The 14,468-nt window shown below is 47.1% G+C and overlaps 1 protein-coding gene across 2 annotated transcripts in view; it reads left to right on the forward strand.

The window, feature by feature from the left end:
• Positions 1–14,468, forward strand: part of TMEM104 (transmembrane protein 104) — a 42,105-nt gene that overhangs the window by 25,541 nt on the left and 2,096 nt on the right. For both annotated transcript variants that reach the window (XM_054278805.1, XM_054278806.1), the window contains exon 9: positions 2,878–2,971. In XM_054278805.1, the coding sequence (XP_054134780.1) occupies positions 2,878–2,971 (94 nt within the window). The remainder of the gene's footprint in view (positions 1–2,877; positions 2,972–14,468) is intronic.

Genomic DNA, 14,468 nt, shown 5'->3' on the forward strand with positions numbered 1-14,468 from the left:
AGAGTGGTTTGCACAAATTCCTGCAAAGCAAGGCAAACTCATCTCATTGCAGGTCTTAGCATTGTTTGTATTGATCCATGGATATTCATCTTTGACCACTAATGGGTGTCAAATGGAGAAGGGAATAAATTTCTGTTGCATTAGAATTAATCTCTGGCTTGGCTCTTTTGGACCAGGATCTGGTTGAGAACAGAAGACACTGATCATCCTAAAGGATGGGGGGGACATTCAACCATTCAAGCACAACTTGTATCTCTTCCCCATGAGTTAAGCAGTAATGACCAGAGAGGAGGAGAGTTTAAAACCTTGCTGAACGGATTTGATTGTTTAAGGTGCTCTGCAAAAAGTGAAGAATACTCAAGTTCTTCCAGTACCTCAGGATGCTTTTCAGCAGCTGAGCCCCAAATCCACCTTGACATGTTTCCTTTCCTTGGTGGGTGAGACAAATCTGGGTTTCAGACCCAGCTGCTTTGCTGCTTGGTGATTTTGTGTCAATGCTTGCTGTGGTTGGAGGGGTTGTTTTGCCGATTGGTTCTGGAGCATTCTCATTTGCAGCAGACACCTGTTCCTTAATTATCACATCCTCAGCCCATCTCTCTGTGTTCAGAGCTTTCTGATGCAGGAGCTATGAACTGATTTGAGGGGAGGCTGTGTTGGGCAGTGTTGGGAGAGAAAGTTGAAAGAAATTAGTCACAAACTCAAGAATACTTGTCAATAAGACAGTTGGTGTCAACTTTTGTTTGCTTTGGGCCCTTGCCCTTACATTACTTTTTAGTCAAAGGTTTCTTTAGTCTGTTGGGGTTTGTGCATTGCTCTAGGATAGAGTGGCAGTCCATAGTGGGCAGGTGTCGTGGTTTAACATAACTTGGTTTTTTATTTAAAGAGAAAAGAGTGGAGTTAAGGTCCCAGTTAGAATAAAGGAACAAGAGGGAGAAGAGTAAAAAAAGGTTTGTAACTGACTGGTTTGCTTCTGTGTTAGAACCTCAAGTCCCATAACTGTTAAACCTGATTTGGCTCTTAGTCTTGCCAGTTATGCCTGTGGCATTGTATTCTGTGTGATTTCAGCGTTTCATCCAACAGCTATCAATTGCTTCACAAATCTGAATTCTGTGCATGCTTCCTGTCCTTTTTTTTTTAATCTGAGCAGTAAAAGCAAGACTTGGTGTAGGCAATGGTCTCGGATCAGAATATATCCCCACCAAGCAACATGTCAAACCAAGAGTTCTCTCCCCTGCTCCCCTTCTGGGTTTACTTTCATCACCTGAGAATACTTCTGATGCGAGGCATTTCCAATTTGCCTTGCAGATATTCTGAAACTGTCTCAAAAAAGGTTTCTTGGGGTTGTGCTAATCTTAAAATAGCTTGGATTCTGTTCTGTCCTGACTCTGTTGGGGTCGACAGAGACCTTGAGGCTTGGCAGACCTGCCCCTCTGAGTCCCAGTTCTTCGCTTCTGGTGACACCTTTTCTTGAACTGCTTTAAGAAGTCATGGAAAAGAGCAATGTGTAAATATTAATGTTGAATATTTGTCTTTAAAGATCTCTTTGGGATGCTCTACAAACCTACGCTGTGTGTGCTGTGGCTTTCTAAGCACTGCCTGCTTACAGCATTTGGACCTGTTAGTGTATTGCTAGCTGGTGCCATCCCACAGAGGACAGGCAGGGCTCTCTTCTCTTAACACCCATTTTGTCTCCCTCTTACAAGTGGCTTCTCTCAATCTCAATGTTCAGATTGCAGCCAGGGTCTGTTTCTTCTTGCAGTGAAGCCTTTTCTCTTCTCTCTGGGGTAAGTAAGGCTTGAGTGCTGCTTTGAGCAGAGGTGACAGTGCTGCACAGGACATGTCACCTCAGGACATGGGCTGATAGCATGGTTGCCTTGTGTGCTCTAGGAGGTGCTAGAAGAAGCTCTCATGGGAAGCTGTATAGTCCAGATTCCTAGGAGGGATCTTTGCTGGATGTATTTTGCAGCCCAGCTGGAAGAGATGAAACAGACTGGTGCTGCAGTGTACCCCAATTTAATTTTCCCCACCCCTGGAAGTCTTCAAGGCCAGGTTGGACTGGGCTTTGAGCAACGTGGTCTAGAGGAAGGTCTCTCCCCATGGCAGGAAGATGGAACAAGATCATCTTCAAGGTCCCTTCCACACAAACCATTCTGTGATTCTATGAAACACTGGTTTCTTAATAGACGTCCAAGAGGGGAGCGAGGAAGTTCTTCATTGAAGAACCTTTACGTTCCACACTGAATTAAATTCTCTGAGTATCTCACTGATTACTTTTTCCCTCATTTTGCATAGGGTTTTATCTTCCAAGAACTGAACTGTTACACTGTAGTTCCCACTATCTGTTTTTACTATTATAGAAACCCTGTATGTTTTACACAGGTGACTTAAAGCAGGGGTGGAAAAACTCCCAGGCAGACTTGGCTCCATTGTTGTTGAGCCTGGGATACCCCGAAGCCACCCCATCAATGCTAATAGAAGTAGACTGGTGAGGGCTATTGCTATTCATACCTAAACTGAGCATGTACTTGGGCAAAGAGGCCAGAGTTTAATATTTAATGTTCTGTAAGGCTGTACTGAGTGCTTTTACTGAAATGTGTCAGTAAAGGAGGGCTGTAGCAGTGATAGCAAACGGCTGAGAGCCAAGAGGATCCTGAGCTCTACTTCTGCCCAAGGCATGTTCTCTGATACCCAGCAGCTCACTTGACCCCCTGTGCCTCAGCCAATTTAGCTGTAAAATTAAGCAACAAAGAAAGCTTCATGACAAACGGACATGGCTGGAGGTGAACTTTCAATGCAAGCTTTGCTCTTCTGATAAATTCATCTTGCTGGCAGAATTTCTGGTTTTTAATCTGATGTGTGATTTTGTTGTCCTTCCAGGCGGCCTTCACGCTCCTCCTGGGTCCTTTCACCTTCTTCAATGTGCAGAAGACCAAGTACCTTCAAATCATGACGTCCCTCATGAGATGGATAGGTGAGTCTTGGCAGAGGCTCGGCCACCTCTTTACCATTGATGGAACCAAGTCATGCCACTGATGCTTCTCTTTGGCAGGATCTTCTTGTTTGGAAGCAAGTGCTTGTCAAAACAACCTCTTTGAGGACAGTTGTGCAGGCCTAATAAATCTTTGAGGGGAAAGGTTTTAGTCTAGGATGAAATTTCTGATTAAAACAAAACAAATTGTTCTCCATCAGACATGGCTGGTGAATGAGGTTTTAGTCTGGTTTGTGTGAGGGGCAGAAGATGTTTGGCAGTCTCCTGCCTAGGTGCTGGCTGTGATACCCACCAGTTGGAAGTTTCTTATTCTCACACATATGCACAACAGACTTTGGACAACTTTGCTTTGATCCGAGAAAAAAAGGCATTTCTTTCAGACTTTCCACCCTTAGTTTTATCATCTGCTTGCATTTATTTTCCTCAGTCTTCCTTTATGGTAAGATGTGCTGTATTGGAAACCCCCAAACCGATGTGTGCTGTCCTTGGGAAGTCCTGCTCCCATAAGTTCTTTCCAAAATCTTGCCAAGAGCTTCTGGGAAGACAGATCATTCCCTTAAGGGAAGTAAGACATCACTCTTGTTTTGTTTTTTTTTCTCCAATGCCATTGTTATTCGAAGATGCAGCTGCCTCATGTCTGGCTTGTGTGTGTACATGCTGTTAAAGGCTGAGAGGTGTGTGTGGGTTGTGGAAGTTTATGTTCAGGTTTGTCTATTTTTGTGTCACCTAGACAGAGTGACTGATACTCAGGGCTAATAAAGAGCATTTCTGCAGGTTAATGATCAGCATTTCTGCAGGTTAACAGTCTCCTGGTGTGTAAATCCAGACCATTCAGACACAGAATTAGCTCTGTTTATACCTATCACTGGAATAAGATGAAAAGCTGCATCTCTAACTATTTCCCATTACACACATACTCTTGGCCAGACTGCAGCTGGGTATTGTCCCTTCTCTGTGAGTTCATCCTATTTGGAGGTTGCTGCAGAGGAATGGAGATCCTCTGTTCTAGAGAAATCCTGAGATGGGGTTAAGCAGTTGACACCCAGGAAAATTAAGTTGGATTTTAAGCTCTCAAGTCTAAGATGTTGAACAGTTTGAGTTAATGAATCCTGACTTTGGATGGTGTGAAAATCCTGAATGCCTGTTTTTTCTCCTTTGTTGTCTGAGCACATGAAAGGTTTGAAGGCCCCCCCCATTCTTCAGAGAAAGAAGTTATCTCATTAAGGGGTACTAAAGGAAATGAGGAAGTTTTGCATGGGGATTTTTTTGTTGTTTTTTTTTTCTTTATAAGAGTGATCTCTGCTCAGCTGACTGGCCTGATTCCAATCACCCTGCCTCCTCTTTTCTGGTAAAGACATCAGTCAGACCTCATCCTGTCTCTGTGACAGGCTGATGCCTGCCTCATCTGCCGTTGGTTTCCCTTTAGCCAGCTCCTTCCAGGACGAGGATTGCTAAACCTTGGTGTGATGGCAGAGCTGTTCCTCTCTTTCATGGCTTGATGGAGAGGGATAAAGGCAGTGTTTGGAGAAGTGTAGGGGAAATTCATGTTTTAGCCTGATTGATTCCTGCGTCAGCACGCTGGGGAACAGCTGCCCCAGATAATGATAGTTAATGACCCTGACAGCACCTCAGTGGCTACTTAGAAGAACAGATTCCATATGTGTACAGTGAGGGATAGATTTATTGGGAAAGACAATTTGTCAAAAAGCCATGTGATGCAGGGAGCAGAGGAAAAGCTCTTGCTGCAAATCCCGGGGTAAGGATCAGTCCCACACTGCTGAGATTTGTCAAACTGGCTTCTCCCATGTCCTCACATCACTGCTGCCCCCTCCTCCAAAAGCAGGGCTGTGAGTTAAACACAGCTCGGTGTTTAGAGAGCTTAGATCCTAAAGAATGGGTTTGGGTAGTGTTTTGTGGTCTCCTGGACTTTTCCTGCCTGCATGCCAATGGCCAGATGTGAACTCTTTGTCCTGGTGTAAACTGTGCCTTTCCTTCGCCTTCCTTGGGTTGGTTTTGGCCATGTGGTGCTGAGGGTGGTTCTGCAAAGCACTCTGAGCAGCAGAGCAACACTGCAGCTTCCCACATACCTGTTTATTGTGTGGGGGAAAGAAAACCTTCCCATGTGGACCGTGGCTTATTCAGCTTACCTGTGCTCATTGGCTTGCTGTGGATGGGAACCTGACCCATGCTTTGCATCATGACTTGAAAAAAAAATCGAGCCTGCCTAAGCTGGGAGGTCAGTACAGACTTTGCAATGTGCCTCTCGCAGGACCCACTACATACCCTTCTCCCCAGCCTGGTGGAAAGTCCCTGGATTTCTGAGCAGAAGAGGCTGATGTAAAGCAGCACTGCCCCAGGTGTACTGGTGATTCAGATGATAGCAGCTGAGAGGATGGTTCTTGGCAGCAGAGAGAGCTAGCTGTGTGTGAAGGTCATTTCTGCTGGTGTTTGTAACAGTGTCAGCCTTGCCTTTGAAAGTTGCTTCCCCTCTTCCTCCTGATCTAAGTGATAATCAAATGTCACCAGCCTCTTCCAGAGCCTTATGCTCATCACAAGCAGCACATCAGCTATCAAAGCCTACAGCAGTCTTATTCCACACCTCACAGATAAAAAAAAATCATTCTCTTTCTGAAAAATAGGCTTAAACACTGGGATCTGAGCTGGAAATTAAAAATGGACCAGTTCAAAGAATGTGGAGATGTTCCAGGGATCAGCCCTTTATCTGGCATCCTCCCAGGATAAGGGACTAAGCCAGGACAGGCACCTCTGAAGCCTCTGTAAGGAGAAAGCTGAAGGAGGAGCTTGCAGGGCCGAGTGTTGTGCTGCTGGAGAGCCCAGACAGATGGGCTCTCCCTGTCTGGGCCTGTTGATCAGGGACAGCTCATCTGGAAGGAAGGCTGGCATGGCAAGGCACTTCCCTGCCAGCAGTGACAGGAGCACAGAGGGTAGGTCTGTGTCTCCAGGTGCAGTGGGGCTGGTGGCAGAGAGGGCTTCCAGAGGAATCAGCCTCTGTTGCCAGTCTTGTGAAGAGTAGCAGTTACACACTTGGCTGCAGAACTGATTGTCACTTGGCATTGCTGAGTGCCAGTGGTTAAATTCAGTGCAGCAGTTGGTGCTTGAACTGCTGGCCTTACCCTGGCTTAGAGATCTCTGTTCTCCAGGAGCTGGCAGATGAGAAAGGCTTTGTCTACCCAACTTCTCATCCCTTTCCCAGTGCAGAAGCTCCTCAGAATGCTTTGTCAGCCTTTTGCAGGTACCTGAGCTGCCTTGGGAGATGGAGCAGAGGCACCCTGAGGGGTGCAACAGGGAGCCTATCTGCTGTGCTTCCCTGGAGAGAGGGCCAGTCATGAAATATCATTTGGTTTAAATCCTGACTATGGTTCCTACAGTGAAGCTTTGTTTTGATTTGTGGTTAGAACCTTGTTGGCTCACCCAGCTGTGAGGCCATGTGAGTACAAATTGTTCCTGTTGTTCCTGTGGGGTGAGGAAGGTCCTTGCCCAAAGTGTAATTCCTGCCTTTCTTTCATCTGTCTTCCACCTCAGCCTCAGAAAAGTGTAGAGCTGTTATTAGGTCAATTCCTTTACCAGTTTTGGAGCCTGTTTCCAGGTCTCTTACAAAGTTATTGGAGCAGAGCTTCCTGCAGAAGGCTAAACCAACTGAGCCATCAATAAATTTAGAGCTGTTGGTATTTCCAATTCTGCTGTTTGGATTTCAGACACTTTATTTTTTTTCCTGGAGGGTTTAAATCTATGGTGGCAATGGATTGCTCTCTAAAGAGACTTGCTTATCTAGCTGGTTTTTTTTTTTTCCTCTCATTTCTTCAATCCTGCTCAAGTGGGTGCTGTTAGGGGTGAGCTGCTGAAGGGCACTCTGTGCTGCCAACCAGAGAGACTGATCCAGGCAAGTCCCATACACCTCTCTCAGCAGAGGGGATGCAGCTCACTGGGGCACAGCCCTACCTCTTTATTATTGGATAATATTGGATAATAACTGTCTAGCAGCATCATGGGATAGGACATGGATTAGGAAAGATAACAAAAGGACAGAGCTTGGTGGAGCTGAGCAGCAAACACTGGGCTATTGTGTATTAAGCAGCTAACCCGATTAATTGCAGCCTGAGATGTCCAGCTCTATAGGTGAGGACTGCTGGCTCTAAAGACATTGCTAGTGTGATTATTGCTGCTGTTATTAAATTGTCTCTGCCAAATGTTCCCAGACAGCTCCCACGTGGGGCCTGTGCTCTGTGTGCTGCTCATGATGCTGGATTGTAGTTATTAGAAAGTATTGTATTTTAATGAAGAGATAGTTCATAGAGTAATAAACTTCTGGGTTTGGTTGAACAGGCTCAGTTCTCTCTCCCTATTGGATCACACCACATCTATTCAAGCCCTTGAGACAGAGCCTTCACAACTCTGCCCAAACAATGATCTCACAATTACATGCATAGGAGTAAAATCTCTACCCCAGCTCTTCCCCTGGCTGATAATCTAGGAAGTCTGTGTTAAAGCTCTCTTTTCTCCATCCCATCCTTTTCCAGGATACTTGGTAGAAGGCTTCTGGGGCAGAAACTAGAAAAGGGCTGTCCAGAGCGTGCTAGTGGGGCTGGCTTTCTGTATCTGGTGGTTTCCCTGGTAGTTCTGCTCTTTCCACCAGAGCTCTGCTGTTTACAGCACTGCTCTGCAGAGAAGTGGTCTCAGACCATCTCACCTTGTGAGCAGTCTCAGGTAACTGTCCCTGCCATCCTTAGCAGCAGAGCTGTCTGTGCTGGAGTTGACTCACTGCAGAAACCTGGAGTCACTGTGCTGCATCCCTTCAGGTACTGAGACTGAGAATTACAGGGGAGGCTGATTTAGGAGGGGGTGACAGTTATCTGAAGTCCTGCATTTCCAGTCTCCTGCTGAGAAATCAGCCTGCTAGTGCCCACAGTCCTCAAGGTGGGTGGCCTCTTTTCAGATCAGAAATTGAGCTTTCTGCAAATAGCTTAAGGAGGATCATTGTGATCTCTGCCCCTCTCCTTTCACACTGCAGGGCCTACAGGAGGATGAGGGAATTGGACTGTAAATCAGGACACTGTTGCATGTTCATTCTGACATGCTGCTTCAACAAAGTTACTTCATGTTCTTATATCCCTTTCGGAGCAGATGAAGCTCCTGCTAGAGCCCAGGGTAAATAATTCACTAAGAGAAGTGAATATATTTATGAAGAGTTAGTTAAAATGCTGTGCTTCTGTCATGCCTGCTTTTGGGATTGCTGGCTGAGGAGCTCATTTCAGGGCTGTTTGTGGGAGGCAATGGGGTGAAGCAGTGCCTGTGTGAGAGGAAGAGCCCTGTGAGCTGCAGACACAGATGGAGAGTGATTTGCTGGTCTGGACAGGACCACTGAGATCCTGCCTGAGGAGCTGATGCTCCTGAAGAGAGCACTTTATTCAGGCAGCAACAGACACTGATGGGCCTGAGAGCTGAGGAAGGGGAGCTGGACATGTAAGGGCATATTCAACCCTGCAAAAGGGTCTGGGTGATGGTGCCCACTCAGGTTTTCAGAGTGGGGCTGTGGCATGAAAAGCTGCTTTCTGTTCAGAGTGGACATTGGTGGAACAAGATGATAAAAAACTTTGCTGTGTAGGGCCCAATGCAGGATGGGCAAGATGTGGCTGAGTCTGCAGAGCACCTGGGTGTTATGGGACATGGGTGCTCTGCAGCCAGTACTTCCCAAAGCGTGCACAGCTGTAGTTTGGGCTCACAGGGACACCAAAGTGTGTATTATTCCCTTCTCTCTGAAGAATAAATTATGACATGGACAGAGATGTGACTGTCAGAGCTAATAGGCCGAGCCAGCAGCAGAGCTGAGAGCAGAGTCCTGGATGCAGAGGTTTTATGGTTCTTTTGCCAAAGGTGACTGGCGGAGAGAGGCCCATAAACTACACGGGCAATTTTCCCCCAGAAGCAAACAAGCCTCACTGGCTCCTCTTTCCTTCCCATATGCTGAGAAAAAGCATCTGTGATAAATGCCCGAGTGCAAGGCCATTTTTCTGCCCTGAGCTGTTGCTGGTGTGCAGATGTCTGTGGGAGCAGCTGATGTGGGCTGGGATGGGGCAGCTGTGCTGGTTTCATGGCAGGCGCTGTTACCACTGCTGGGGAAGCTACTTGTAAATCTTGGTTATGGTATTGCAAGCCTGATGAAGAAAAGCAGGGAAATTATGCCCTTAGAGCAGAGAAGCTCCACTGAACTGCTTTTGGTTGCCAAAAAGTCCTGGTAGTACTTTTTAAATGGAATTTGCCTTTGTGAAGAAAAGGGGATCCACCTGGTCCACAGGATCAGTGTCTGAGTTGGCTGCAGCAGGAGCAAGCCAGGCTTGGAGGAGTGGAGGTGCCTGAGAGGCTTTTTCTTGCTTTCTTGGTAAGCTGTGTCACACTTGTCTGTATAAGCAGCAGTCCTGTGCCATGTGGATCCTCCCTCAGCCTGTGGGGCAGGGAGGGTAACACTGTCCAGACAAGTCCCTGCTCCCCATCAGAGGAAGGAGCCACAGTGATATTGCACAACTTTTGCTCATACCTTTTTTCTGGGAAGTAATTTCCCTCCTCTTTTCCTTCTGACGTTTCTCTCTGGAGAATTCCTGTCTTCTATGAACATATCCGTCTTGTTTCCCCACAGTCTCTGCACTCATAAATCCTTCATCTTCCTAGAGATGGTGTTTTAGGCTCTGTCATTGTCAAATCCGATCCTTAACTTCTCCAGCTCCCACATCTAATGGAGCAAACCTGGTTTTCATGTTACCTCTTTACTGTCAATTCATATAGAAACCCCCTCTGAAGGCTGGAGAAGTTAATCAGTTGCTGCTCTGGAGTTTGTGGAGAACTGGAGGTCATGAACAAGTGGCAGGATATAGCTTCTGCAAGAGAAACTAGCTAAATGAGTTTTAAATTTAAAAATCAATGTCTTAATTTTAGGTACTTTGTTCTGCCAGCATGTTGGACTCCAGCTGTGCTTTAATACTTCAAATGACAAAGAATCCAGAATGCCTGGTGATTCCACAGTTGTAGTGGGCTCTTCAGCTTGCCCACATCACTGCTGGAAGCCAGATGGCTCTGAGGAGGGGCTCCAACATCCTAGAAAGACATCAGCAGGGAAGTAGACAGCACAAGTGTCAGGTGGGGATGCAGAAGGTAGGGCTGTCTTGACGTGTTCCTCGCCCGTTCAGTGTGTACAGAGCAGATACTCCTGGTTTTGTGCCCTTTCTATGAAAAAAAACTGCCTAAGGTTAAACTAAATGAGATCTATTCCTCTGTTTAAGAGTGGGCTGCTGTGTTTTGACTCGATACAGGATTGAGGTGGGGAGAAATCTGGGTTTAGGAAGCTGGGTTTAGGAAGCTCCTGAAAACGTCTTTTTCCTGGGATCCATCACTGTGCCTAATGTATGAAAGGGAAGCCAGCACTGGGATGGGGTGATCCATTATCATTATTTCCTGGCATATTGATTCCCTGCCTGGACAGGAAAGCTCTGTCACGCCGTCAGGCGCCGCTGACGGATGGCCCTGCCACAAACGTGTCACAGACAAATGGCTGGGGCAGGGGAGCAGCCAGGCGTGGGGTGGCTGCACACCACTGATCTCTGGGCCCTGCAAGGGGGGCAGGCAGCTGGGGGATGTTCTCTTCAGGCTTTCCTTGCACAGGGAGGAATGGGAGCAGCGACAGCGCTGGAGAAGATGGGAACATCTCACAAGTACCATGTCTTGCAGGGAGGCAAGGAGGGTTACACCAGAAGCTCATTCTGAGCATCAGTTCTTGCAGGAACCTACCATGACAGGGGAAAAAAATGTGTTTGAGGCTTGGACTTATTTTCTTTTCTGCAGTAGCCTTTCTGCAGAGAGATGAAACTCATGTACAAACTCCATTTTTCATTTACAGAGGTGTTTTCTCTGACTCTGTAAAATGATCCTTAAACTCAGAATGGCTAAATTATCTTCTCTGCTTCTCTGCAGCTCTGTTATGTTTCTATCAAAATGCACAAAAATGTATTTCTTAATATCCCCAGACTCACATATTTCCCAAACTGTACTACTTTGGACGTCTGCTCATCCATATTAATCCCTACTTCACCTGCAAGGACCAGAGCACAACTGCCCTGTTCTGAATCAACATCTCCTGAGTCAAGCAGGAGAGGAGCAGTAGCTGACTGCAAGCTCTGCTTTATCTGAGAACATTTGTTCCTCAGATAGTGAGGGGAGCAAAGAGAGTCTGCAGGAGAGGCATTTGGATGGCTGGGATGAGATTCATCACAATTTTCCTTTATGGCATACCCCCTCCTTATTTTTTTCCTCAGGCTCACTTAAATCCTTCACTAAAAATGATGCTTGAACATCTAGAAGAGACAAGATGAGATGAGAAGTGGCCTCTGTGCCTTGCTGACTGCCAAGCCTGTGGTGTGGGGGCTTGGAGTGGGTTTAACACTGTGGAAAAATCAGGACAAGCAAAACCCTTGATTGCTTTTTAAGCATTTATATAAAACAAGGCTTAAAGCAAATTTTTCATGTAACCATCTAACAATCCAAGGTGCCATCACTGTCAACCTTGCTTTGTGGCTCTGAGTGCTGCTGATCGTGGTCTGAAAGTGTTTCATACCTGGAACACATTGCTTGTGTCCTCTGTTCTGTGTGGAGAGGAATGCATCAAGGGGTTTTTTGTGAATCCATGTCTTCACCAGGATTCTTGTGCTGAAGGAATGCTGTTGGACAGCTGATGTGACAACAGTAGGTGACATGGAATAGTGTCATGTGACTCTGCCTTCAGCCTGCTGTCCCAGGTAGGGGAAGTGAGCTTTGTGTGTGCCCGAGGAGCTTGTGCTGCTTCTTTTCTGCTCAGAGCTGCCTGTCCATCAGCCTGTCATCTTCCTTTCATTTTGATTTATCATCCAAACCATATCTAGGTTTCAGAGTTGCATTTTTTGGCTCGCCTCCTCTCAGGGACAGAGAGATAAATTTGACAGGCAAGTGTTTTAGCTCTCCAGTTCCAGGAGTGAGAAACTCTTCTGCCTCAGGGACTGAGAGAAAACAACCATGGGGCAGCGCTTTTGTTGTCCTTTCTGAGGCTGGAGCTGTGCAGGGGGGTTTCCAGTTTACTCAGCACCTTTCCTCTCAAGGGTCTTGCATCTGCAGTGCACCAGTGCTCAGGCAGGGAAGCAGAGCTTGCCTTGTTGGAAGCAAAACTAGTTTGGATCTTAGTATTGGATCCTCACTCCTTGCAATTATAATAAATTTCTGAAATGCGTATTTAATGAAAAACAAATATATTAAATTCTAGTTGCATAAGCCAAAGACCATCCATCATTTAGGGAGTCCACAAGAATTCTGCTCCTTCAGTGTTCCCTGCCAGAAAAGCACATGTCAGGGCAGAGGAGAGTCTGTGGGAGATCCTTCAAGGATGGGGTGCTGCCTGCCTGAAAGTTTCCCTGGTCCTGTTGGCACTGATGCAGAAAGTGGGGCTTTGAGCCAATGGTGAGAGTGGGTTTGGGGGATGGAAATAGATTGAGCAGAGCATGAGGAGATCCACTGTCCTGGTGTGCAGGGGAAGAGGTGTGAGACTGAGCCACATCTTAGCCCAGGTACGGGAGCAGCTCAGGATGGGGCTGCAGAGCCCGACCACCTCTGCCAGGCAAGAAGGAAAGGAACAGTGTCATCCATTTCCAGAGGTGCCCAGCCTGCTTTGTCTTATTACCCAGGGCATCCTTTCCTCTTCCTTGTAGCCTGTGCAACCCCAGGGAGTGCAGCTGTGTCACATCACCTGAACACAGCTCTTGCTGGGTCTCTTGCTGAGCAGATTTGGCTGGCAAGCATCTCCCCTCCAGGGAGCAGTGGGGGAGGCACAACAATTGTACCCCTGTTCTCAGTGCCCCTCACCTGCTGGGCTTGAGTGAAGGCAAGGGGAATTGCACACCCCCAGAGCAATGAGCTGTTGCCTTCCGTGGCTCTGTGTGACTGCCCTTGGGGAGGAAGTAGAGCCTAGCACTCCCAAAACAACCTGGCCTCGTGGTACCGTGGAGGAATGGACCTGCTGCTGTCAGTGTGGTGTTTGGGGAGGGCTGGCAGACGTGCCCTGTCGCTGGGAACAGCTGGAAACAAGAGGTTTCCTGAGGCAGCACAGGGTGAAATGCAGCATGTGGCTTGGGAAGGGTTCAGCATGGAGCTGCTGTTTGCTGCAGGAGAACGTGAATTTCTGAGAGAGGGTGTCGGGGAGTGCTGGGGATATATGGGAGGCAACGTTCAGTGAGAATAATCTGATATTTTTGTGCACAAGTGAGGCAGCATTCCCTAACTGGTCTGTAACTGGTTTCTCTAGTCCCATCCCTGGCAGGGTTTCCCAGTCTCCCCTGTTGTGGGGAGCAGGGCTGGGCACAGAGCCAGCCTGTGATCTTGTCACCCCATGGTGAGCCTGCCCAGCTCCCAGCACTGCTGCCAGCCTGCTATGGACTTGAACTGTGCACTGCTCTGTTTAATTCCTCTGGATTTATATTAATGACATTCAAAGTTGTCTGTAGTAGTTGTTTCAGCATTTTGTTGATTTTTTCATTACCTGATAATTCACAGCTCTGTTCCTGTACCTCAGACTGGTGCAAGGACAGCTCTGTGCAAGCCACAGTGGCTCACCCATTGCAGCACCAAACTGTAAAGCTCACTGCTTGCTGCCCTGCCAGGCAGGTCCTTTTCTCCCCATTACTTGTTAACTCCAGCAGCTGATGATCATCTTTCCTAGGTTGATGCAATTTTTGTGACACCAGAATTAATTTTCTACTGCTTTTATATGCCATGGTAGGAATGAGAGTCTCACAGTAACTGCTCTGGCTCAAATTTCCACCTTCAGAGTAATAAGGGCATTAGCCCAATCTCCTCAATTCATGTTGTCCCTGGCATGTTGTTATTTGTAATAAGCTTTGTAAAATGTTGTTAGGCTTTTTCCTGACATAAGTGAAGGGTAGACATGCAGACTTTGTGTCTAGAAATGATGAATTTTAATAGCAGTCTTTCAGTGCTGCTTTAGTCCCTTCCAGACTGCCTTCTCCACCCTGGGATTAGCTACAGACAGCCTGTTCCTTCTACCCAGGAAATGGCTGGCTAGTTCTTGCTCTATCATGCTTGACAGATCCCAGGGACAGGAAAGCTTGCTAGTAGCTGCTGCTTCTGTGCATGTAGGGGAGGTCTTGAAAACACTAGTCCAGTTAGAAATGTGTAGGACTATTACTGGGGTTGATTGGAGCCAAACATATTTCAGCCTTTTTGAAATGACAATATTTAACCAGTGTGTGTGTGGGGCAGAAGCATCCACAGACCAAAACCCTTGAGGGCTTGGGGTTCACCAGCCATGCCAGCCTTCTGCTTCTGAAGGGCACAGCACAGCCCTGTGCTCTTGGGGTGGGAGGGTGAGTCCCTGTGGGAAGGAGACTGGAGGGAGATGCCTGAGCCCATTCCCTTATCTGCTGACTGGCAC

The sequence above is a fragment of the Melozone crissalis genome, unplaced genomic scaffold (genome assembly GCF_028551555.1).
Source record: "Melozone crissalis strain CALT ecotype California unplaced genomic scaffold, PUWL_Pcris_2 ptg000026l_1, whole genome shotgun sequence".
Classification (NCBI taxonomy): domain Eukaryota; kingdom Metazoa; phylum Chordata; class Aves; order Passeriformes; family Passerellidae; genus Melozone; species Melozone crissalis.